The following is a 27,241-nucleotide window of genomic DNA, read 5'->3' as shown; positions in this document are numbered from 1 at the left end:
TCAGGTGTCATTTCTCAGGCATTGCAAACGGCTGATTGCAGTGCAGGAGGAACAAAGCTTAATACAAAAAAGACAAGCATTCTCTTAATAATCTGTGCAACAACAGACCCTTATCTGATCACCCACGCTCATCTGGCTGCTGACGCTGTGCTTGCTTCATTAGCCTGAGCTATTTTTACACCTTTTGTGTCTTTTGAGGAACCAAGTGGGCATGCTGGCTTGTAGTGATTCACCATCTCCAAGTGAACAGGGTGTCCTAAAATGTTGCAAAGGGGATGGGGGTGGAGATATCATCTAAATAAGGGAGGTTATTAATTCCTTTAGGTGTTTTGAGTGTTAAAATACAGCAGCAGCACAGACTAATTAAAATAGTTTATATGGGTTTTTTTTTGTTGGCAACACACCTTTTTGGATTGTTAGAATATCTCCAAAAGAGATATTAATTGATATTAAGAGAATTTGTGCAGAACTTGGAAGTTGCACTGCACTATACATGGACTCTTGTTCCATTCCTAGCTTTGCCACCAACCTTTCTGTGTCTCAGTTTCTCTGTCTTCAAGTAAGAATGCAGGTACTTGCCTTTATTTGGAAGTCTGTGGATCAAAATCATTTCAAGAGAAAGAACCAGATCTCTAGCTGGGGGATCAGACTCACGTGATTGAGCACATGAGCCTATTCTGACTTTTGCCACACAAACATCTGACCTTTAATGTTCTCCTTTCCACTTTCACTGGAAAGGATTCAAACATGGCGTGAGTGTGAAAGGAGGATCTGCTGATGGAGCTCTATTAAGGGCTGCAGTAGTCTGGGGGGAGAGTGCACTAGAGTAGATGCGTTCTTTCATTAAGCACAGAAATTTCCCATCAGAAATCCACCAAATGTACATATGTAATACATGCCGGCTTGCAGTGACTCGTGTCAGGGAGTGGTGGATATTCCAAAATGATGTTACAATGATATATAGAAAGGGAAAAACCAGAAGCAAGTTATTTATTAAGGGCTATAAACGGAAGAGCAGTAATAAATGTACAGTCTAATTAATATACTTCATGTATCCAGAATATACATTCTCCTTATGTGATGCGGTATAAACTGACTTCATTTGGCACAATGAAACATCTGCGTTAAATCACCAATTGAAACAAATGGCTCAGTTTAAGTGGGTGGGGGTAGGAGGATGGGAGCTAATAAGATATCTGGAAGATGAACAGAAGTGGAAGCTGGCTAGCTGGGCCTGGCTAAACTTTGAGCTCAGAGCTGACTGAAAAACAGAGAGCAAAGGCCTTCTTTTGCTCCTAGTCCCCAAAATGGAAAGACGCAACAGAGAAACACAGTTGATTCTGAATGTACTTCTGTGTTCATTTTTTTTGACAATTATGTCAGGTTTTAGTTCAATCTGCCAGGAATTAAAATAAGATTGCACAAAATAATTAGTAGAGGTGAAAAGCAAAGAAAGCACAAAAGTTTGCAAACCTTTGTCCACATGCATATAGCTCTTATTCAGGTCATTGAAGTCAATAGGCATGTTTACACACACAGATTTTTGTAGCTTTTTGTCACTGGAGTCCAGATGTTGTTCCACCTATCAGGCCCAGAAGTGGATTTAATCCGTGCATAAATGCAATTCTATTCATTCTTCTCTAGTTCCTGAGACACTCTGGGTGGGTGGGTCCTCCTTCTCCTAGCTCCTTTTTTGTGACTCAATTTTATGCATCACATGCCACAAAAGTAAATGTGGCTTGTGGTGCCTGGTTTTTAGGGACATGAACAAAGGTGGAGTAGAATCCTACAGAGGCACCTAAGTTCATTTACACATCTAATAGTTGGAGTAGAATCGAGCCCCAGAACTGTAGTGTGAAATGTAGGTTGAATGCATATTTTCACTCATGGTATGAAAGGAAGTATAACTATTCTCTAATATTGTCACACAAATTTCCAGCTTTTAGAAGAAAATTCAAGGAAAAAAAGAAATTTCAACAAAATGCAAATATATCTCACTAAAATATCCTGCATCAATTTATTCTATATTTTTTCTCTTTTCTAAACAAAACTGGTTATTTTTCTCTAAAAATTATACTATTTTTTACACAAATTTATAAAAGCTTCTGAGTAAAAAAAACCTAGGGGTAAAGTAAGAATTACTAAAATGATGATGTGAGGTAGAAGAAAAACTCAGAAAGCTTAATATGCTTTAATAATTGACCCATGGAATTGCAAATGTATTAGATTTTCAATAAATCTGTCGAGTCAAGGGTGGTGCTAAAGAACCAAAAACATAGTACTTCTATTTATAAAGATGGGGAAGTAGGCAGCCACAGGATTTTTAGTGTGACCTTAGTAGTATGCCAAGCTTTAGAACAACTTTTGGAGGAAAAAAAATTAAACATGGAGCTAGAACAAAATGAAACATGGGTTTGCCAAAGGACAGTCATGCCAGTCTAACCTTAGTAACTTTCTTTGATAGGAAATCTGATTTCTAGGCAACAAAAGTGTGGTAGATCTCATCTACGTAAACTTCAGTAAGCATTTTGTATTATGCCACATGGCAAATTACTGAACTGGTGATTAGATATGGAGAAGATGGTGATTAGTATAAGAAGTGTAAAACACTAACTGAAGAACAGATGACAATGGGTTGGGCTGGAGGGAAGTTACTAGGACCAAGTTCCTCGAGAATCTGTCTTGTGACACTTCTTATCTAATATTTACAAAAAAAATAGCATGCCAATAAAATTTGCTGATGATACAGTTTTTTGAGGCATTGATAACCCAAGAAGTGCTAAAGTATCATGTAGGAAGAATTGAAAGTCTTTGAGGACTAGAGCAATAGAAATGGGAATTTCTTCTTAAGCTATCAGTTGGAAGTAACATAGTAGGACAAAGATGGACTAGTGATAGGTGTGTTAGTTGATCAAAGGGTAACTATGAGCCACCAATTTGATGCAATCTTAGCATACACACACACACACACACACACACACACACACATATACATATATATAATATGGCAGGGTATATTCAGTATATATTTTGGTGTATTAATGTCATTGAACAGGACATTGAAAGGTCTCATCTCACAAACTTTGTCCAGTTTTAGTCACTCATGTTCAAGTCAAATTAGAAAAGGTGTAGAGAAGGGCTGTTTGGATGAACATGGAAATGGAGAGTGTCTAACAAGCATTAATTGAAAAAGCTTAGCTTATTAAATCTAGCAAGCTGAACATTGAGAGTGGATATGATAACCTTCTATAAATACAAATGGTGGAGGGAGGGATCAGGGAAAGAAAAGAACCTAAGTGTCCTTTTAAGCTAAAGAACAATGTGGCACAAGAACAATGGGGCATAAACTTCCACAAATAAAGTTAGACTGGAAATTCAGAGATGTTTTCTAATCAGCAGAGAAGTGAAGTTCTGGAACAGCCTTCTAATAGCAGTATTCAGAAAAACGAGATGGAGTTTCATAAATTTAGGGAAGGGAAAATGTAATATGTTTGCCTGAGATATCAGGGGACTAGACTTGATGGCCTGAAAGGTCCCTTTTAACCTGTATTCTGTGTGCCTGTGTTCCCATTTCATGCCTCCCTAGGACAGTACAGCACCTATATAATTGCATTACATTGTATTACATTGCTTAGTAGGTGAGGTAAAAGTTAGCAACAGGGACTAGAGGCTATTGGCTCCCATGCTATTACAGTACAGGGTAAGCAGAGAGTCATTGCTAGAGTGTTTTTCTTACTAAACCTGCTCAAGTGAAACTCAAATGCATATGCACAACCTAACTAGAGGGCTTGTGCATCATCACTGAAGTTTTACTAAAGCCATCAAAATAGTGTGTGAAGCATACCCAAATGATATATAGGCTCTCTGTCCCGGGGTAACTTTCACCCATTATGTATTTCCATACACTCTGATGCAAAAAACAGAAATAAAAGAATAAATTACTACATATTTTTATTTACACTAGCAAATATTGTCTACTATGACAGAAATACTAGAAATGCTGGCTGGTCTGGGATGTAAACTGCATGCAGCAACCACTCTGACTGATTTCAGGGTGGGTGCTGCAAGCCATCTTGGAATGGGCATCGTGTGTGGCTCAGTCTCCAACTGGCCACAGTGGGCAGTGGATCTGGCGTGCAGGGAGTTTGGGGAGTGGGTGGGGTGTGCTCTGTGCATCCCTGCAGTGCCTGCTTAAGACTGGCTGATCTAATCTAGCTAGAGTGGGCAACGTGTGTGGCACAGTCCTGGACTGGCTGGAGCAAATGCCATAGGCACTGGATACGGAATATAGTGTGTGTGTGTGTGTGTGTGCGCGCGCGCGGTGGGTAGGGGTCCATGGACCTGATCCAGCCTGTGGCACTATTTATCTAGCCTGTTGAATGGCTTCACATTCTTTATCTGGTCCCACGGGCCACATGAGTTTGACACCCCTGGTTGAACTTGTTCTTAAAAGAACTAAGTAGCATCGTGATAAGATTATTGATTTTCAGGATGTTCCCAGTTTGTTTTCTATCCTCATAATTCCTGTTCTGGTGTGTATAGATAGATTCAATATGTCCTTGTTGGAACATGGATAGCCAATACAGTTAGAAGCAGTATTATCCGATATGTTCAAGCACCTCAGTCAAGCTGTTATGCACTTCTGTGCTCAGTTCGGTTAGGCAATAAGAAACAAAATATTTACCCGTTATTTTAAGAGCAATGTGATCAGAAAGATCAATGAGCTGTTTATTGACTGACAAAGTTGTTTGTACTGTAGGCTGTTTTGGCCTTTCTCTGATAGCAATTATTTGTTCAGTTCAAGGAAAAAAACTGGTTGGTTTAGGAAATTTTACCAATAAAGGAAGTGTTTAAGATGAATTTGGCTCCTATGTAGCTTTTTTTTTTATAGTCATCCTGTGGAAATAAGTCTGTGTTCAGCTGGATTCTGGCAACATGTAAGCTTTTTTTATATGTTTTTTCCATCCGGTAGTAATGTGTATGTTTTGTGTGATGCTGAGGCAGGAAATAGTGATGCAGTTTGAGTGAGCAATCCTTGTCCTTGCAGTGAAAAGGTCAATGTTAAAGTAGTTCTGCTGTAAGCTTCTTGTATGATTTCTTTAAATATTAAAATATGCTTAACTTGAGCATAAGTTACTTTTGGTGTCTTTTTCACAGATATAGCTAAAGAGTGGCAATCATACTTTCAAAATTATACTTATGATATTTAATTTAGGAAGAATTGTGTGTTTGGATGCAGCTGTGCTGCTATAATCCATAAGGCAAATCAAGTTCCTTAAAGAAAAGTATCTTCATTTCCTTGTAGTCAAAGGACTGAAGATTTATTACAATATGATGTTAGTGTTTTCTTCATAAGCATTCTGTAGGTGGTTCCTCCAGCTCACACTGTTACTGTATTTACTCAAATGCAAGACAAGATATTTTTCCCCAATCAGCATCAGGGGAGAAAGGTCCTCATCTCATATTCACATACAAAGAAACTTCATTAAATACATTGTCTATCATTAAACTGCTGCCAAATGTAGCATGTGCTTGGTAATGAAAGCCAACTATGAAGTTGACTAAATGCAGCCAACACTGAGCATAACTATAAAACACATGGCCTATATTGGGCAAACATGCTGATGGAAACCTTACCACAAGGATAGATTAGTGCAGCCCATCTGAATAAAATATATGTTAATGCCCATTGTATGTAGTCCCCCCTCAACATCAATTCCTTTTCACATCATGGTAAGCCACTACTGAGCTGCACCTTCCTTTCCCATTTTGAATGGTTCCTGTTTCGTCACCAGCCTTGTACATTTGGCAAACATCACTAAATTTGGCCTCAAACAATTAATCCAGAATACCTGTGTCACCCCCTCTCTAGCCCTGTCAAATATGATTAGTGTAGTCCTGCCCTGCCTGAGGTGAAGCTGGACCAGGTTGTCCTGTGCATTATCTGCATATCAATTTTTGGAGGATCCCAGGACTTATAACAAGAACACCCAGTCACGAGTGGGGGCTAATTAGCACATGTATCCTTTATTGGGGGTATCTGCAGTGTGATACTAAGCAGTGCTGAGCTGTGGGGTCACCATGGCTTGAAATGCTGTTGACTCTGCTGGGGCCCAGTTCAATGAATTATATGGTAAATTGTGAGCTTTTTGGCTTTGGATTAATTTTGTGCATGGCTTATCCTATGTACAAGTAGGTACAAATGTGCTGCTTAAAAGTCTGTTTTGAAACTGGTAGCAGTTTTAAAAAATTCATATAGCAGTTCTGGATGAACTAAGTCTATGGGTACCTGTAGTAATTTGACCATTTCAAGGTTAGTATTTTCAGATTTTCCCCTCACTTCCATGTACTCAGTGAAAGTAGGGTCTGTCAGTTAGAGGAGGAAGGGTTTCAGGGGGAAGAAATTGTGGAGAGGCAGAAGGCAAGAGTGCTACCTGACCCCCCCAGATTTATTTTCCCTGCTGTAGCAGTGGGAGGGAGACCAATTCAAGGTGAACCCCCAATAATTAGATTCTATACCAGGAAATTATAATAAATGTATATATTTTTCATATATAGAATCTTATTGGGGGGAGGGGTCATCTTATATTTGAGTAAATACAGTACTTTGGATCTGGCAATTAAGTGCAAATGAGGGGTCAGACTCACTTGTTATACAGTGTATAGTTGGAATTATCACTGTTGCTTCAGCATTAGTTGCTTCAGCTTCATACTTGTGTAATTTAAGCATTTGGCCCTGAATCTTGAATCAGTTTTGGGATAATTTAGCTCTTGCTCTGGTCATTTTAAAATTAATCCTTCTGCTTCTATCTAAAGTCCCTTTAAGTCAAGCAAAAGCGTCTGTTAGCTTAAATGAGTTTTGGATCAGGCCATTGCAACATAGATATGGATTTTCCCCATCTCCCATTTCAGTTAGTTTAATCTCTGATTTGTCCAGAAGAGAGGGAGTTGTAACTTTTTTGTAACTTTTATTCATTGGCTTTATACTGAAACAGCTGTGCAGAGTGCAGATGTAGCAAGCTAAGATGAATTTAATGGAATGGACAGCTTTCTCAAAAGAATTAGGCTGAGACCTGTTTCTTTTATTTTATTTTATGTTGGTCTTAATTTAAGTAGGTGCCCAAATGTTTATGGGATATGTTCATAATTGTATCTCATTAAAGTTGTTAGACAAATCTTTCTTTTTATCAGCACCAAACTTTAATGACCTTGGAGGTGATTAATCGAGTCTGCTGGAGCATGTTAATTAGCATGCTCTAGCAGCCTTGGTGTCAAGCATCCCCATACTTCAGAATGGTGGCAGGGGGTTCTTTAGCTGAAGCTCATCTAACAAGCTTTTAGTTAAAGCATTAGCTCCATAACCTCCATTTTCAAGTGAGGGACTGAATACACGAGATGCTGCAGGCGCTTTCATTAAAGTGGGTCCCAATAGCCACTCTAATGAACGCCCCACCCTGTCCCCCCCAAGCACATGTAACATGTCCCTTAATTCCTTAGGGTCTGATCTAACACTGGTTGACAAATATAGGAGCTTTTCCATCCACTTCAATGAGATTAAGGCCGGATCCCAAATGTCTGAGCCACTTAGTTAAGCCATTTGTGGGATAATACCCAAAGCACTGTGCATTGGTGTGCATCCTTTCATTCTTTCATGTTTCTAGAAGTCTTTCCCAAATGCACACCAAAAGTAATGATAGTATCTAAAGAGAAGAGAGCATGCAAATCAGGAGTGCAGTTGTTGCTCCAGTACCAACTTTGACATATACACAACATCTGCCCTTTGAGGCCATGACTTACTCTGCACATAAAAGTGCCTGCACATATTCTTGTGAGTTAAAATCATGAACTGGTATGCCACCCTGAGGATCCTGTGGTTCCAAAGAATATTAGGGTTTGGACACAAAAAGGAACTGGTATGAAGGAAGGGAAGGCAGGCTTTTACCATACATCAGCTGCTTCATGTTAACTGCTCATGTGCATGCTCTTACCCTGTAGTTGATGAAGCTAACACCCAATAGCTTAGCTCTGTTTCAGTGAGCTGCCAGAGGTTAAAGCATTCACATGGGCAACAGCTGATGGGTGGTAAAACCCTCTCCCCTTCTTTGCCTCATGGTAAATTGTTCATATAGTTCAGACTTTACACGTGCAGCTGGATCTGGTAATTCATTACCCTAAATCTGTAACTTTCTTGGGAATCCATGTAGGCACTAGTATGGTGCCTGATGTTGCGAATAAACAATCAGGGCTTCCCTTTTTCTTTCTAGCAGCTTTAGTAGCTTTGATGCTTATCTGTCTGTTTAATAACAAACTCACAATCAAATATATATTTGATTAGCATCCTCAGTAAAGAAATATTTACTTTTATACATGTATGAAAATTCTAACATATTACGATATTAATGTTATCATTCAGTGTGCTTAGCCTAACTCATGGAATTGTAAAAACATCTTTTCAGTTTTCCATTTTTTTCATTGAATTGTTCAATGTAGCAATTCATTGAAATGTAACTAATGCAATAGCTAGTTTTGGGGAAAGGATAATGAATTCAATAAAACAGGGTAGTGTATCAGGCATATAGACTGTAGTGGAGTTAAGTGAATAAATTGTGAAGATGTCTTCTTGTGTGAAAAGATAACCATAGTATTTAAAAATATTAAAATATACAAGGTGGTATATTAAAGAAAAAAAGAGTTGCCTCAGACAAAAATGGGCTACCTTTCTTAAATTGTATGGAAAAAAGAATTCCATTGAGCTCTTCCAGAACTGTATCAAAAGCACAAAGAACCTTCCATGCTCAAATAACTCAAAACTTTGCCAAGTACCAGTGGCAAGCACAGGAATTTACATTCATTCTCAGAGGTATTTAAATAGTCAGGTAGATTGCCAGCTGCAAAACCATAATCCAAGGAGACCCCTTAAACCAAGGCTGCTGAAAATACCAGGTAAAATATCTCTGATCAAGAAGAAGAAATGTTTTCACAAAACTGGGATATTTGAGGAGGTTCACCTTCCTTCTTGTTTTCTTAATAAATACAGAGCAATGATACATAGAAATGGAGTTTTCCTGGTGTTTGGAATATCGTTTGAGACGTGAAGTTTGGGAACATTTCCTCATTCTTCTTTCTCATGTGGGGTAGAAAGGTGCCTATATTGACAATCCAACAGACTAAGTACCTCTGTGGTCTGAGCGCAGCGCATGCAGCAGGACACAGTTGCTCAGGCTGTTTCACTAGCATGTAGCAGAGAAATGAGAGAATGGTTTAGTCTCCATCCCTGTGTGGTCCCTGAATTTAGAGGTGCCAATTAGTACTGGTTACTGAAAACACTTGTGCATATCCAGTTCAGCTCTCAGTAGTGTGGGCTTGCATGCTCAGGTATTTTGTGGTGTATTGCCTGTAAACTCTTATCTCCAGGGACCTGGAATGTAACCACCAAGTTCTTGATGGAATACGTGGTAGCCATGGATGGTTATAACTAGGGTGACAATACATCATGGATAGCCTGGGACAATTCCAGATTTTGGAGGCTGGTCTGGCTGCTGGTGAAAATTAAAACAAGCATCCTGGGGACAGGGTACAGTTTAGTGGGGAGGTGGAGCAGCACAAGATGTGAAATAGGAAACCCTAGCAGATAGCAAAATTGCCTTAATAGGTTAGCTTGATTAGTAGAATGCCCATTAAAAAGGAGATTGTTAACAACTGTGAAGAAAACAATGCATCATTAACAGGCTATTGACTTCTTAATTGTCTGAATACTTATAATAGTGATGCCTGTCCCAGGAGTGGGGGTGCAGTGTCCTGGATTTCACATTGTCCCATATGGCCACCCTACTTATAACATTTAGTCAATGCATGGTTGTTGGTGAGGGTATCAGAAGCAGTGCAGAGGGAAGTGGGGGGCACGTGAGTAAAACAAAGATGTTCTGTTCTTCACCGGGAGGAGGCAAACCCGGCAGTAAGTCTTTACTTTTGACAGGGTTTAGATCAAATGTGGCCTTCCTTTATTCTGAGGCTGGCTAACTGCCATGTTTAACCCTGGCATAAATTAGAACTGTCTGCTGATCCTGGCCACCCCCCTGCATCAATATAACAGTGCTGTAGGAGCCACCATAACCTATCAATGCTAAGGATCCCCCTACAGAATAAAAATTCCCCCGTATCCAGTTACTGAGGTTTCAGGGCAACTTCAGGCTGGCATAGTTTCACAGAAAAGCATTAAACCAAGGCTTGATCTGACCTTTAGTCTGTACTCAGCAGTTAAAAGAAGCTTTGTCTTATGAGAAACTCAGAATTTAGCATGAAATATATAAGCTTCCAACTTGTTCATTTACAAGGATAGTAATATGAGCTACAAATTGGGAAGCAGTGCAAACTGTATCCTGCCAATTTTATCTTACAGCTTTTGAGTATAATTCTTTTTAATGGTTCTTAAAAAAAGAAACCTCTTTAGGCAAATGAATATCTATGTCCCATGCATACAACAAATGGAAGCACCTGAGGAAAAAAGGTGAGGGGAAATAATGATCACTTAATAAAATGTCTCGATACCCTTGATTTAATAGGTGCTTTTGACATAAATACAGTTCCCAGTTTCCCAATAATCTTCTCACGTTCACATTTTTCATTGAAATGAAATCTAAAATCCGCCGGTTTGCTTTGAGAAGATAGTGTATTAGTGTGGTTTGAGGGTCTGGCTGCAACTCCACTTTCCTATAGGAAAATCTGGACTCAGTCCACTTCCAGAGAAGACTTCACAACTAAAGGCAAATGATATGCTCCATTTAGCTTGCATTGCAGTTTCTCCTCCTTGTAGGTGGGCTCATCTCAATCACTCCAAAGGAAGCAGTGCTGTGCCAAAGGCATTAAAGAAAGTGTGCATTTTTATTCTCTGTTCTTTAGCTTGAAATATTGGTAATTTCTGCTTATTAGAGAACTTATTTTCTATGATGAGCAGTATAGGAAAAAGACATATGTGATGTTGGACCAAAGTAGGAATATAAATCAGTTGATTAATGAAAGTCTTTACCGACCTGACGTGGCACAACAGTGCTCAATAAGGGAGGAGGGGTTGCCTGTGAAAAACAGAAAGATAGGTTTCAAACCTGTAGATCTTTTCATTTAGATTACTAACACCTGATGTTTTAAACTACTGAAAGAAATAAGGTACAAATGTCATCTTCAACCCTGCTTACACTTCTGTTTAAACCATGTTAGCCAGGATTGTGTTCAAACTTTGTTGTGGCCAGTACGGTTTGTCTGGCATGTTTGTCTAGTATGGTTTTCCTGACAAAACTGGTGGAGCCCATTCTGACACTATTTATTTCTGACTAGCTGAATTAGGCTGCAGTTGGTTAGTTGCCATAATTAGTCTATAGGAACTTTAAATAATGAAGAATTGGCTAGGTTGTCTTGGAATAACATGGATCTCAAAATAGCTAGTTTTTGGTGAGTTTTTTTGTTTTTTTTTATAATATAGGATTTCTTATCCACATGGAAAAACTTATTAGAACTGTATTAACAACATCATTTATCCAAACATAGTTCCTGCCATCATGGTTCCAACCACAGTCCAACAGTCTTCTGCTACACATATTTCATTACAGGATGAATATGGAACTTAAGGGACATGATTTGGAATTTTTCTCCTCCATTTCTGCAATATTGACCATTAATTAGAAAAAGGTTTTTTTCTTTACAGTAGAATAAAAGATTTGTCCTGTATCATTTAGTAACCATTTTCTCTTCTTCCTGTATTCTGCTCTCATAGCACATAAGCCAGCAAGGTTTTCTTCTTTGACTTCCCTGCTTGTGTAATATCATTCATGAATTGAAATTCAATTTAGAGTTGTCTGGAGAAGGATTTTTTTTTTTTTTAGCTAACTTCCATTTCCTAATACAGAACTGTGGATCTGCTCCACAGTAGCAGTTTCAAAAACATTGTAGATCTCAAACAACTGGTGATAACTTCTTTTACTCCTATTCTTTAGTGGAGAAAGAAATTAGAGAAATGAAAAGATTTTTACTCCAGCAACATGACATTTTCATGACAAGATGAGAGAAATTCTGTACGGTAGAAATCCATTTGCATATCAAAGCTGAATGTCCTTTGGTGCATCTACACAAGACATTTACTGCACTGTTGACTAACTAACTGCGCAGTAAACATCTCAGTGTCTACACATGTACCCCTATTACAGCACACAAAACTAATAAACTCCACAGCAGGGTAGTACTTGTAAATACTACAGCAATGTAGTACTTGTATTTAGAAATACTACAAATATTATATGCAGCAGCGCACGTACAGACACTGAGCCAGCTGACTGGGGCACAAGGTTGCTTCAGTGCAGGGGCTGCTTGGCAGCTAACCCCACGCTGAAGCACCCTCATTCCCCAGCCAGTCCCTCCACAGCCCATTGAGTCTGGTCAAAGCAGCCCCAGGCTAGCAGGCTGACCCCCCCGAGTCTACTGCCAGCCAGGGCTGTTGTGACCTGGCTCAGGGTACTAGAGTCCAGCCGCACATGTAAACCATGTACCTGGGAGCTTCCTGGGAGCAATAAACTCCAGAGAAATAAGCACTGAGAGCCAAGTGCAGGGAGCAGTTCCCTGCCCTGCCAACCTCCCCTTGCTCCCTCCACTCTGACCCCTCAGCTGAGTTGAGGGGGCAAGGGGAAGCAAGCTGGCAGGTAACAGAATTCAGGTAGCCTCTCCCTAGGTTAGCAGGGCAAAGCTCCTGCTCACTCTTCACACCAGAGTCCCAGGTTTCTGGAGTGGGCAGGGGCTTTGTCCAACTTCTCCATCCCCTCACCTCCTGGGAACTGCAAACAGAGCAGAGCCCTCCCACATACTTCTCACACCAGAGTCCCAGGAGTGAGAAGGTGGAGGTTTACCCTGCTACTCTCTCTGCTCCACTTTCTGAAACTGAAAGTAGAGCAAAGGAGCAGATGCTCCAGATGGGTGGCTTTGCCCCACTTCTCTCTCACAGTGGTTCAGGAAGGAAACATAGTGGTGAGGCAGAGCCTTCAGTCCCTTCCCTGATCCAGGGAAGCACCCAGCTTGGGGAAGGAGCTGAGGGCTATGCCGCAGTGGTCCAGGAAGGAAGAGCCACTGCTCCTTGCTTCTTCCCCAAGCTGGGCACTGTCCTGCTTACAGGTAGGGGCTGTGGGCTTTGCCCCAATGCTCCCTCCCCTCCACACCTAGAGACGCACGGCAAAATGAGGAAGCAGGTCTGGGGCAGGCGTGGGGAGTCTTTCCCAGCTCCCCCCAGGAACCGAGGAAGGGAGCGGTTACCTTCCCCAGATTGGAATCACTCTGGTCTCAGGAAAGCACAAGAGAGAAGGGAAGATGGGGCAGGTGCAGACTGAACATTTGTACTGCTCCCTCTGTAAGAAGGATTTCTGGGAAATTTCCCATAGAAATAAACATCTGTATGCAGCCATATTGTAAACGTTTGTACGCTGATGTTTGCAACAGTTGTTGATGTGTGGTTACAGAAAATTAGTACTATATTTGTTCTTTTTTCTTTTGCATATTTTTCTATCATATATAACAGAAATTCTTTAATTATCTATTGGTTTTGTTCAGAAGACTTAAGCATAGGTCTTTTAGGTTATGTTTGTAAAGGTTTCTACTTGAGAGTTGTTATACCCACCTCCATGCCCCAACCATTTTAACATAAAGATCTGTTTCTAAAGGTAAATGGAAATGCAATGGAATTTGTTCTCCATCTCTGAAGGATCAAAATAAATATGATTGTAATATTTGCACAGCTTACACTTGAATTAAATGAAAATCATTATTCTACTGAACATTTCTTACCATAATGAAGGTTGGGGGAACAGGTGAAAATTCCACTCAAGTCAGTGGAAGTCTTCCCATGTATTTCATGGGCTTTGGTTCCTATGAATATGACCAGAGAGCAGGGGTCAGCAACCTACACCTGTGGGCCATATCTGGCCTGTGGAACCAATATATCTGGCTCATGGATGTGGGATTTGGTGATATTTGGTAGCAGAGGTCTTTGGCAGAAGCTTTTCTGTGCTGCTGTGGGGAAAAGCACCTGCTGCAGGCATTCTTCTCATGGTGCCACAGAGAAATGGCACTAGCGACTGGGTCCTAGTACCTACCCATCCACGTCTGACCTGAAATGGGTCACTCCAGCTCACAACCAGAAATGGTTGATAACTGCTGCCTTAGAGGACTTTCTAGCATGGACTTTCTGTTCTCTAGCATCACTCAATAGACCTACTTAGAGATGCTACTAATGTACCTCCAGATTGGAACCTCTGCCCCTCACAGCCTGCCAGACCTAGAAAACTTTCCCTTGATGTTTTTTCATCTTCCTAAGCCCACCTTCTATGTCCCTACGCAGTCCAGCCCCAGGAACTTTGTTTCTTTCTTGCAAGAGGCTGGGTACGTAATGGAGATGGAGGAGAGATATGGAATTTTGTCTCAGCTGCTGAAAAGAGTCCTCTTAGTACCTGTTGAAAGGACTTCTGGCCTGGAGATACTTCAGTGGTGTCCATAAGAAAAAAGGATTCTTCAAGTCTTATTTCTTCAAGCCCCTCTTCGAGACTTCTCTCTTCTGTAATGCATGCAGGTGGCAAGTTATAGCTCTTAATAAGACTGTCATAGTGGAGGCATTCTTTACAGTGACTTCTCTTGGCATGTCTTGGCTTCTTATTGGAGGAGAAAAAGCTGGATTCTCAAGGAATACCAATGGATTTGGGTGTTGATTTGCTACTTAGCACATATTCTTGTATCCCAGGGATGAAATCTTGAACAAAGGTGCTGCTCATTGCTAGTGGGTGGGTAAATGCACTTCTCTGTCTCCTGCTGTGTACAGTAGGAAGTTACCATAATGCTCTGTCTAGTGTCAGGTCTCAATTTTAAGACTTTCTCCTGACTGCATGTGTTTTTTTCACAGGAGGTTTCAAGATCATCATGCCTACTAGAGGTCTAGAAGATGCAGGTAACATTTACTTATTCTGTAAAAAAAACTAACATGTCTTATTCTCTTTTCACTTTCCTATTCTTTCTCAATTGCTTTCAGTTCACGTTCAGTCCTCCAGCCACAGGAATATAATACATTCCATAAGCTCTGTATTTTCTTGATCCTTCAGCTGATGTGGAAACTTGACTCCTTTTTTTCCTCATCCTTGTATCAGGCTGAAAATATACTATGTTTTGAAAACATGGGAGCTGAGAACCTGCAATTTTTTTTCTTCTGCCTATGCTTGGCAGTGCAAATCATGCCCCTAAGCTCTTTTCTTTATAAATAGAACTGTGGAAACATATTGCACTTCAGCATATCAAGTGCTGTAGCCTGGTTAGACACCATGCAGTTCTAAATTACTTTTAAATCTGACATGTATAAGTTTCCGAAATTGCAGTTTTTAAACTATTACTGTCATAATTCATCTTCAGCCTTCATCTCCAGCATTATTTTCTGACTACAATGTAATGCAGTCGACAGGAAGATGGAGATATGAATTGATATTGCTAGTTTAGCTTATGCTTAAACACTTTCCTTTAAAAATGTAAAATGCATTTTTTTTATTTTTGTAGACCGTCAGGTTAAATTTATTTATAGTAGTTTAATAGGCCTTAAGTATAGTTAGGTTAATGTAAGTTAGATTAAGGGAAGTAGTATAAAAAGGAACTATGTCCCCAATGAGAGAAACTTCTTGAAAGAAGTTCAAGTCAGTTTTAATCAGGTTTAGGATGTCTAATCTTGTTTAAGTATTCAGATCAGTGTGTTCTAGCTTGACCAAAAGAATGACAGAAGAACATCATCTTTCTGACCGTATTTGTGAACATTTCTATTAAGTAGTGTTGTAAGCTTTTACTGAGGAGAGGGATAAAAGAGGGGTCAGTAATCTAAGGATGTAAACAAATGTCACCATTGTGCTTCCATAAAAAAACTATGGCAGCACAAAGTCCAAGCAAACAAAGGTCCATGCCCAAATTTGTGCCCGTGACACAGGTGGTATGATTTTGTGCCTCTGCTTTGTGGTCAATGTCCTTTTGCTTTAAGGCTGGAAAGTTCAGGCAGGCTGAAGCTGCCCATCCAACCACCCCAGGCAGGTACTCCTTCATTTGTAGTTCCCAGGGTATGCAGGATTGGTCCCCCGATGCCCTGGGAAGGCTGGCATCCCTGGGTTCCCTGGTTTGGCAGTCCCTTGACACATGTCAATACTCTGTTGTGGTTCTGGAGCTGAGACTGCCACACAGCTGATAGGAGGCTCCAGCTCCAGGACTGCACAACCTGTGGGTGTCGAATTTGCTCCAGTGTTTTCCTAGGGCTGGGGATGTCAATCTCAGCAGCCTCAGCCCTGGAACTGCAAAAGAGTCAGCTTTCCTCACTTGCAGAGATGCAGTTCAGAGATTCCCTGGGGCAGGTCTCTGCAAGTGGGAAACACATTGCCCATTGTCCCGCAGGATCAGTGGGTAGGACAACAGGTGATACGTTTTGCCCAATGAAGCGGACACATCCTGGCACAGCTGACCCACTTAATTTGGTGACATTTAGTTATACCCTAAGATGTGTTCCTCCTGCATCCTTTACTGAAGTTCTCATCTGAAGATATTCTGATCATCTCATACCTCTTCCAACTTAGCCTTTGGTTTTGGGTAAGATCTTCTTGACAGGTTTGTCGCCTGTTAGGAATTTTAGAATTAGGAAGTCAAGTAGCACTAAGTTATAAGATTCTTGCGTTTACTAAACTGCTACTTGATTGTTGAGTGTATCTAGATATATTTGTGTGATGTGTTATGTGTATTGTCTTCTCCTTTATTTCCTAGCCATATCCATTTGTGCAGAATTTCAATCAAAGTTTGCTGTATGATCACTCCATTAGAAATATTCATTTTGCTTGGCAGAAAGGGGCTGTTTAGCATCAAACTTCTTGACTTTAGCTCCCTTTGGAGCACTGGGGGGGTCAACAATATATACCATTTAAAAATAACTTAAAAAGGGGTAACTTGTGTTTTATCATATAAATTTGTCTTTTATCATATAAGACAATTACGTGGTCTAGTGATTTGAACAGGTTATTGAATTAGAACGCTACATTTTCCAGTGAGATGGTTTTGTGGGCCTCAGTCTTTGTGGATGTCTTTACATGTGCTCCAGGGCTGAGGTGGGGAGGCACTTTAATTAGAGCAGCTCCAAGAGCCACTCTCATGTATTCAGTGTCTCACACTTCAAACTGGTGGCAGGGACACCTTAAAGTTTGTTCGTTGAGCTTTAGTTAAAGCATCCCCACTGACATTTTGAAGTTCAAGGACACTGAATACATGAGATGTGGAGACTGCTGGAGCATGCTGATTTACACGGTCCAGCAGACTCAATTAATCAAATCTGCTCCAATGCGCTGTAATTACAGCACATCAGAGCAGTGTCTCTGCACATCTACAAGCACCCTGTTTGTTCAAGTTGGGACACCTTGAGAGGGCCTGGATTTTATTTAGTACGTGTCTCAGTACTTATTTTAAATTACACCACTTTACAGAGTCTTTGAAGGGGTGAAATGGTAGAATGGTTCAGGCATGTAGCTGTGGATCTAAAGGAGTAATTTCGGGGCACCTATTGTGCTTGTGCCAAATGATACTCCCAGTCAAACCAGCTGTAAATGGGTACCTGGTTGTTCTAGATGGTATGGCAAAAGGCATTGGATGTGATGCTTAGCATATTACTCTGTTGTGTGTCATTAGTACAAAAACTGGCATACCTTACTTAATTCTTCTAGCTCAGCGGGCCACATAAATGCGGGCAGGTCTTTGACCTTTTCTTTTTTGAAGTGGCTTTAGTTGGCTACCCTAAATTACTAGTCACTTTGGAAAATGTAGGCCATAGTTTCACTATCTTCCTTGATGACCATTTCATAGCCATTCATTCTGTCTACTTACAACATGGGGTTTTTGCAGCTTGGTTACAGTCAGGGGTTTAACAGAGCAGGTGGATGCCTAGGGCGATGTTGGCTTTTGGCTGCTGGTGCCACTGGCACAGTTGCACGGCTATGGCAGTATATGTTATTTTTCTGCCCCCTGTGTAAGTTGGTGCCTGAGGCTGCTGTCCCAGTCACTCCACCCTAGTTATGTTACTGATTACTTTTAATTTTCTTTGGAAAAAAAGTATAATTCAAATAAAAATGACTGAAATGTTAGAATATTTTTCATATTTATCACGCTTACTGTTGAGAATTGTAAAACAAATTAAACTATTCATGATGGGGATGCCCTGTTATATTAATCTGTATGTTCTTATTTTTCTCTCTTACAGATTGGTGCATTGTTGAGCAAGGGGTGAAAAGAACTTTTCTCTAGCGGATCAGCGAATATCATTCTGGATCATTCTGCCTCTCAACAATTAGTAACAGTGGAAAATGTTCAAATGCCGTAACAAGTCTTTGCAAATGTTTAATAAACTGTTTGGGAAAGTTCCTGCCATGAACAGAACTGTGTGATAATTAACATTAGCATAGAGACACAAATCTAATGCCTATAGACTACTACGTGGGAAGTTCCAAAGAGAAAGAGAAGTCTGTGAACTTGCAACAGTCCTGGAAACATGGGAGCAACGAAACTTTAAAAAGCACAGCATTGGACACACTCCATGTGTCAGCACAGCTTTCAAGTGAACTAGTACTTAAGACCTTGTGTAACAAAATGGACTCTGGAGACACAGCTATAGGGCAAAAAGCTACCTCAAGGTCTGGAGAAACTGCTAAAGTACCCAGTAGATGGAGGCAAGACGATTCAGCTGTTATTAAGATGAGCACTTTTGGCAACCAAGATGTACAGAGGCAACCACAAATAGATCACGAGCAAATTAGAAACACTGCATCAGCACAACTTTTTAGTTCTGGGAAACTGGTATCAAGTGAAGCTGCACAGCAAGTCACAGAGGAGCAATATCCACAGCATCGGCCAAGTCCCTACTCATGTCAGCATTCACTTTCTTTTCCACAGCATTCATTGCCACAAGGGTACTTGCACAACATAAAGCCACATCAGAGCTTGGAAAGCCACACATGGCAGTTTCCTGGCCACTTGCAGTCTGTTGCCTCAGAAGACTTATTTCCTTTTCATATTCATGGCCATAGTGGAGGTTTCTCTAGAAAGAAGATTTCAAGTTTGAACCCTGCTTATAGCCAATATTCACAGAAATCAGTAGAACAATCAGAAGATGCTCACAAAAAAGAGCACAAACCCAAAAAACCTGGCAAATACATTTGTCCTTACTGTAACAGGGCTTGTGCCAAACCTAGTGTACTTAAAAAACATATTAGATCCCACACTGGGGAACGGCCATACCCTTGTGTTCCTTGCGGTTTCTCTTTTAAGACAAAGAGCAATTTGTACAAGCACAGGAAATCACATGCCCATGCAATTAAAGCAGGCTTAGTACCTTTCACAGAGTCAACTGTATCTAAGTTGGACCTGGATGCCAGTTTTATTGATGTGGAGCCGGAAATACATTCAGATTGTGAGCAGAGCACAGACACTGATGAGGAGGCCTTGCTTGTTGAAGGTTCTGACAAACTGAGCCCAGTACCCCCAGTCCCACTGGACCTTGCTGCCCGAGGTAGCTTTCACTCCTCCATGGAAGAATCATTGAGCAGCCCCATGAAGGTTCCCATTTTGATTATCCCTAAAAGTGGGATTCAGGTACCCAGTGAAAGTTCCCCATATGTCCGGTCAGACATGTTGCAAAACCCAGCCTTATGTACCAGGTCTGATGACTCTCATACCGTTAAACAGCGACTTGCACTAAGACTTTCAGAGAAAAAGGGACAAGATTCTGAGCAGTCCTTGAATCTTTTGAGCCCACATAGCAAAGGAAGCACTGATTCTGGTTACTTTTCTCGCTCAGAAAGTGCAGAGCAGCAAGTAAGCCCTCCAAATACTAATGCAAAGTCTTATGAAGAAATAATCTTTGGGAAGTTCTATAGGATTAATCAAAGGACAGCACTAACAGTAGCAACCAGCAATCAAGAACATAGTTTAATGGGTAGAAAGGGCAAAGCAGAGCCATTACCTCTTGGAAGCAACAGGTTAGACATCAAGATGCTTGAAGAACATATTTCTCAGCTGCCTCCAAATAAAGAAGAGCTCCTTGATCCTAGTCAACTCAGCACTATTAAATCTAACCAGGTCTTTGGTGTCAGCAACACAGAATCCAAACAATCTCAGACTACGACATCATCTATTAAAAGTGAAGCAACCCTGTACCCAGTAAGCCAGCAGGCTGGCACCCCTGGGCTACTAGAACCCCCTGTAGATGCTTCTCCACTTATTAGAAGCAACTCCATGCCAACCTCTTCTGCAACCAATTTAAGTATTCCCCCTTCTTTGAGAGGAAGCCATTCATTTGATGAGAGAATGACAGGTTCAGACGATGTATTTTACCCTGGGACAGTAGGGATATCCCATCAACGGATGTTAAGAAGACAGGCTGCATTTGAACTACCCTCTGTGCAGGAGGGGCACTCAGATGCAGATTACCATGGAAGAGCAGGAAAAAATATCATTGTTGCTTCCAGCAGATTGACAGTAGGAGAAAAAGGACCATCCTTAAAAGAGAAGAAGTTGACATCCGGGGAGAAGACCTTCTATGACTATGACACTTGTGGAAAGCATTACAGAAAATGGGAAGAATTTGAAGCTCAGAAGCAGAGCTATCGAGACTCACCAACTTTGGGAGGAATAAAGCAAGGAGGAGATTATTTTGTTGATTCACTTGGACAGTCTCAGGTCATGCCATCCATATATGGAACCACATTTGAAAACCGAAAACGCAGAAAAGAGAAGAGTGTAGGTGATGAAGAAGATATTCCTATGCTTTGCAGCAGTTCTACTGGCATTTCAGTGGGAATGCAGCCTTCAGATTATGATCCCAAACTCCAAATGCAGGAAGTGTCAAGAAGCGGATATGTCCTTCAAGGTCTTGACAGTGCTGTGCATTGTCACTCAGATCGTTTTGAAATTGGTAGACCTCACCTACAGTCAGGAAGCCCAGCAGCTTCCCTAGAAGAACCATCTTTACCCACAGAACAAGAAAAGTGTACAGAATCACTGAACAGGAAACTGCCTGGAAATGTCATCTCTGTCATTCAGCACACAAATTCCTTGAGCAGGCCAAACTCATTTGAGAGGTCTGAATCTACAGAACACATTGCTTGCCAACAGGATAAGACCTATTCACCATCTGAAGCATGTGAGAGTGAGATTTCTGAGTCCCCAATGAGCCCGGATCGGGTTCCACAAACAGAAAATGTTGACAGTAAGCCTTCTCCAACCCAGCAAACTCAGCCATGTCATATGCAGCCCAGACTGGTCCGCCAACATAATATACAGGTACCTGAGATTCGCGTCACAGAGGAGCCAGATAAGCCCGAGAAAGAGAAAGAGGCTCAGAGTAAAGAGCAGGAAAGACCTACTGAAGAATTCCAGTGGCCACAGAGAAGTGAAACACTTTCTCAACTCCCAGCAGAAAAGCTCCCACCCAAGAAGAAACGCTTACGACTTGCTGATATGGAACACTCCTCTGGAGAATCCAGCTTTGAATCCACAGGCACTAGCCTGTCTCGGAGTCCCAGCCAAGAAAGTAATTTATCCCACAGTTCAAGTTTTTCAATGTCTTTCGAAAGGGAAGAAAATATTAAATTCATCACGCCTTCCAAGCAGGAAGAGTTTGGAAAACAGTCCGAGTTTTTAACTGTTCCAGCTGGTGCTTACTCACTTTCCGTCCCTGGCCATCACCATCAGAAAGAAATGAGACGTTGCTCATCTGAACAGATGCCATGTCCTCACACTGCTGAAATCCCAGAAATCCGAAGTAAATCCTTTGATTATGGGAATCTGTCTCATGCTTCTGCAGCAGGGGCACCTTCAACAGCGTTATCTCCCTCACGAGAAAGGAAGAAATGCTTTCTGGTTCGCCAGGCATCTTTTAGTGGTTTCCCAGAGATTTCCCAGACTGATCAAAGCGTGGAACAAAATATAAAGCAAGAGCAGATGGAACACATGCATGCTGGTCTTCGGTCCTCCCAAGTTGCTTGGCATCATCCCCCCTCCTCTATGCTTCAGCCCATTCAGTCAGATGACTCTGGAAAGCAGGCTGTTGGCTCTTGTGCACAATTTAGCAATAGTTCATCCCACCTTGCCCAGCAACAGGCCATCCTCGCAGACAGTCAGGAAATGTTAAGGAATCCCTTGATCCAACAAGCACCTTATATTCCAAGCAAACATCCCGCAGAGCAGCAGCACTTATTTGCACATCAAGAAAAGGTTCCATTTCCCACCCTTCACAACACCTTGTTTCAGTTTCCATATCCTGCTGTCTGCATGGTTCACTTACCATCTCAACCCCCTCTCTTGTGGCAGTCATCAGAACCATTGCAGAGACACTTCCAACATCATTTTGTACAACAGCTCCAGAAATCCTATGTCAAACCACCTTTCCAAACAGAAGTTTCTCCTGGCTATCATCTGGAGCATGCTCAAGAGCATATTGGAAAGAAACCTGCTGATTATATACATGCTAAAGAGCAAACATACCAGCATTACTCAGGAACATCTGGACAGTATTCAAAAAATACTCTTGCTAAGTACCAGCCAGACCATAGGATTAAATCAGCAGACACCTCCTCTGAGCAACATCTTCAGACAGGTTTTGACTCCTCAAATGATGGATCTGTACAGTCTTTACCAGGAACAGTTGTTCCTGTCAGGATTCAGACCCACGTGCCATCTTATGGTAGTGTCATGTATACAAGTATTTCCCAGGTCCTTGCACAGAGCAACAGCCCTGCTATTGTCATTTGCAAAGTCGATGAGACTGTTTCTCAAAGAACATTAGCAACAAATGCTGCCATGCAAGGAATTGGATTCAACATAGCCCAGATGTTAGGTCAGCATGGAGGGTTAGAAAAATATCCTTTGTGGAAAGTACCACAGACTCTACCACTTGGCTTGGAATCCTCCATCCCGCTGTGTTTGACTTCAAGTTCTGACACTGCCTCTAACTTGGGAGGAAGCAAACGAATGCTTTCGCCGGCAAGCAGCTTGGAGCTCTTTATGGAGACTAAACAGCAAAAAAGGGTCAAAGAAGAAAAAATGTATGGACAGATTGTTGAGGAACTGAGTGCAGTAGAGTTAACTAATTCTGATATAAAGAAGGATTTTCCCAGACCACAAAAGCCTCAGCTAGTTAGGCAGAGCTGTGCTACTGAGCCAAAAGAAAATCTGCCATCCAGGTCGTCCTCTTTACCACTATCGTCCTCATCATCTCAAGATTTCCAGTCTGTCAGCTTGCCAACAGGTGATGCTTTCCCGCTGGGCAGGGAAAAGATTTCCAGTTTTGATTCAGCATCACCAGGGCAAAAGTCCAGTGGCCCTTCCGAAGGAAGAGAGTCACCAGAAGAGCTGGATGTGGATGAAACAGCATCAGATATGAGTATGAGCCCGCAGAGGTCTATGTTGCCATTAGGAGACATTCAGACAGAAGACCAACTGAAGCAGCAGAAATTGCCTTTCGGGATGTTGGTTCAGATGGCATCCAGTCCCAGTGGGAAAGCAACAGGCTCAACCATCCTCCTAACAGATGTAGCAGATTTCCAGCACATCTTTCAGTTCCCTAGTCTACGCACTACTACTACTGTGAGCTGGTGTTTCTTAAACTATACAAAACCCAATTACATCCAACAAGCAACCCTTAAATCTTCTGTGTATGCATCGTGGTGCATTAGTTCATGTAACCCAAACCCATCAGGGTTAAGTACGAAGACCACTCTAGCACTTCTAAGGTCCAAGCAGAAAAACACCACAGAAATTTACACTTTAGCTGCTATGCATAGACCTGGAGCTGGTAAACTGACATCGTCAAGTGCATGGAAACAGTTTGCTCAGGTAAGCAGCAAGTTAAAAAGCACCATTAGCTGAGACTTTGCACGTCACAGAAAATTGTAATAAATTATGAGGAATGAATGAATGCATTTATGATATTTCCTATTGAGAAATAAAAATGTGTGCCAAGTCTGGAGTCACTGCATTTCACCCTTTACTCTGTCATTTTTATCATACTCTGAATCAGCTGTTAAAGGTAAAAGAAAAGGAAAAGACTTGAGGACCTTATTTCCCATGGATCAAGAATCAATGTTGTTAACTAGTTTTTAAGTTGCCTTTTTTAAGTGATACACACTGATATCAAATGTAGTTACCTGGGTAAGGAGTGAATGGAAATAGACTAAGGACCTACAGATTTGGACCTTTGATGTCACCCAAAAACTGAGGCCTCCTTTCTGGGTGAGCATGAAGAAGTATAGTTAAGAGAAATACTACAAGCCTATATGATCTGGTGAATAAGGATTTCCTATTTCCAATTTTCAGGGAATTTATTGAGGCATGAAATGGAGTTGCTTCTACTGTGTCACCGGATCAAGCCCCTATAAAAATGTGTCTGTGTTACCCTTTCAGCAGTCCTCACCAGACATAAAGGGCCAAATGAATTGGCTTCATAGATTAATATCCAAGCGCAGGTCTGACTTGGATTCAGCATTCAAACTTTTGAAATGAAGCATACACTTGTTCTGTGTTCTGGGCAGTAACACCACTCATTGATTTTATTCTGCAGGTGAAACATGAACCATTCTTCTTGTTTGGCAGCAAACTTGAAAAGAAAGTAGTGGGGAATATTATCAAAGAGAGAGTAAAAGGAGAAAGCCATGGAGATAAAGACATTGCGTCCAAACAAACTGAACCGATACGAATTAAAATCTTTGAAGGAGGGTAAGAAAATGCAACTGGAAATATTAACCCTAGCTGATCATTAGTGAGTAAACAGATTTGAACCTGGACATGAATTAATTAAAGAAGTAAACAACCTTTTCTATTCAGGCCATGTTCTGTAGCTTCCAGTGGGTCCTTTTTTGTGTATGTGTTAGTCCTATAGCAAGTAACTGGTAAATGGAGGAGTCTATGGACTTATTTTCAGCTCAACTTTGCAAAGACAAAGGATATCTACTTGCATAGATATGACTCTAAACTGCTACTTCCTTCATTAGGGTACAGAAAAGGGTAGCTGGGTAAAATGTATTTATATATATATATATATATATATATATATATATATATATATATATAAATAAATATAAAAATAAATATATATATATTCCCACGCCCCAGGCAATTACATTGTATTTAATGGCTTCCATGTGGGTATTTTTCTATTATTAAATGCTGCATTGTCTGCAAGCCTTAAGAAGGGAACTTATACTTATTCTTATAATATTTAATTATTTATCAAATGTTTATTTCAGGCATACATTCTTGCATGGTAATAACAATTCTGGTATGACAGTTTAGCTGGAAGGACTGTAAATTTAAAAACAGAGATTAATCTAAGGCCAGCTTTAATTGAAATATACTATTCCTTAATTAATTAAAACCAAGCAAACAAGTTGAAAAAAACAGACAAAAGGTCCATCACTGTAGTTTTTGGATTCATGGTATATCTAGCTTCTTACAAAAGCATATTCAAAATATTATTTATTGTCAGTTATATTTCAGTGCATGCAGAACTACTTTGTTTTGTATTGTGACATTTAGAAATTATACTGTCCCTAAGCTGGTATTTAGTGCAGAATATCCTCTTACCCAACCAGGTAGTTCTGTTCATACTTGTCAGGCCCAATGTCTCTTACCACCATGTAGCAGTGTCTAGACCAATAAGGACTTAGGTGTAAGGAAGAAAAGAGACTGTTGAATACATCTTTCATTTTTTACCCATTAAAAACTTATTCTCCCTTTCATTAAAATGACAGTGTGTGTGCTTTCCTTGTGGGGAGTCTCAATCAAACAGACTTTGATATTTCTCCTATAACCTGCAGCTGAAAGGGGGCATAACCTGCCTCATTTAAAAAACTGAAAATGTCATCTTTGAGATTGTTCCAGGTTCTGCCAGCCCAGGAATCCCTCATCCTGGGTGTCCTCTGTGGTAGTTCATTCTGCTACTAGTCCAGCCAGTAAACTGGCTACAAAAGAAATTTTCCAGTGACCCACATTCAGAGGTGAGTCTAAGTTTACAAGAAATCTAAAGTACTGTTTCTTAAACTCATACCCACTTACAAGTGTATAACTCACCCAAGCTTCCCTTACACATCATCTCTGAATTTGGATCACCCATCTTCAACAGATCTAAGCTGATTCAATTTGCATGCTAAGTGGCCACACTGGTAAAAGCTGCCATATTGCGTGAGACCAAGGGTCCAGCTACCCCAGTATCCAGTAGCAAGTAGCAGATGCTGTACAGGAAGAGTGTGTCTACATGTGATGCTACATCACTGTAGCAATCCGCTATGGCGATGTAGCGTCCACGGGTGTCTACATGTGACCAGCAGCTACTTTGCTGTAGCAATGTGCTCCCGCATTACAGCGTGTTGCTACGAAAAAGTGGCTGCTAAAAATAACTGTGCGCCACATGTACGGTGCAGTACGTGCTGTTACTGCATCATGATTTAGTACTTCCAAATGGAAGTACTAAATCACGGTGTGGTAACAATGTCACCATAGCGACACGTGTAGACACACCTGAAGAGTATAAAATATAGAGCATATGTTGAGTGATCATTCCCTGTCAAACCTCCCAGCTACCAGCAACAGTAGTGTTAGGGCTATCCTGAGCTTGAGTTTCCAAAAAGAGAATAGCAAGGAAAGCAAATAATGTGAAAGTTTAAATAGATTAAAGCTAAAGGAGCTTGCCCTATGGAGCCTGTCCTTACCTTTTAGCACCTTCCCTGGGAAATTTGGTATATTAATTACAACTTCCTTAAACACTAATAAAGGCTGAGGGATTATGAGTGTAAAGAAGCATAATTTACATCATCCTACATATCATCAAGAAAGAATCTAGAAATCCCCGTATGTGTAGATTTAATGCTGGGCTTTAATAAACATAGATGAAGGCACTGCTGTTCTCTTCTCAGCTTGTGGTGTGTTGTCACCTTACACAGTTTCCCTGATAGAAATATTGTACCTCCATGGCTGCGGTGTGCAGGGTAGTGATTCTGTTGTGGAAGTGTGTCTTCCTTTTAGATCCATTTCAGAAGAGTACCATTTTATATAAGAGTGGTATTGTTCATGGAAGGGTAGATTGATTTCTTTTACTAGCTTGGTTATTTTTTAAACAGATGTCATATTCTCTCTTTGTCATCACTTAGCTCACTGTTAGTTTTTGTCT

The 27,241-nt window shown here is 40.8% G+C and overlaps 1 protein-coding gene across 3 annotated transcripts in view; it reads left to right on the top strand.

The window, feature by feature from the left end:
- The window catches only part of HIVEP2 (HIVEP zinc finger 2), a 192,581-nt gene that overhangs the window by 141,770 nt on the left and 23,570 nt on the right, over positions 1 to 27,241 (top strand). For 2 of the 3 annotated variants that reach the window (XM_006278421.4, XM_019488386.2), the window contains exons 3-5: positions 14,927 to 14,971; positions 18,284 to 23,913; positions 24,638 to 24,792. In XM_006278421.4, coding sequence (XP_006278483.3) covers positions 18,499 to 23,913; positions 24,638 to 24,792 — 5,570 coding nt within the window. In that variant the 5' untranslated portion in view covers positions 14,927 to 14,971; positions 18,284 to 18,498. The remainder of the gene's footprint in view (positions 1 to 14,926; positions 14,972 to 18,283; positions 23,914 to 24,637; positions 24,793 to 27,241) is intronic. The other variant, XM_019488388.2, reaches the window with a different exon arrangement.

Source organism: Alligator mississippiensis, chromosome 1 (genome assembly GCF_030867095.1).
Source record: "Alligator mississippiensis isolate rAllMis1 chromosome 1, rAllMis1, whole genome shotgun sequence".
NCBI classification, from domain to species: Eukaryota; Metazoa; Chordata; order Crocodylia; family Alligatoridae; genus Alligator; species Alligator mississippiensis.
Note: the sequence above shows the minus strand (reverse complement) of the source record. Positions and strands in the feature narration are given on the sequence as shown.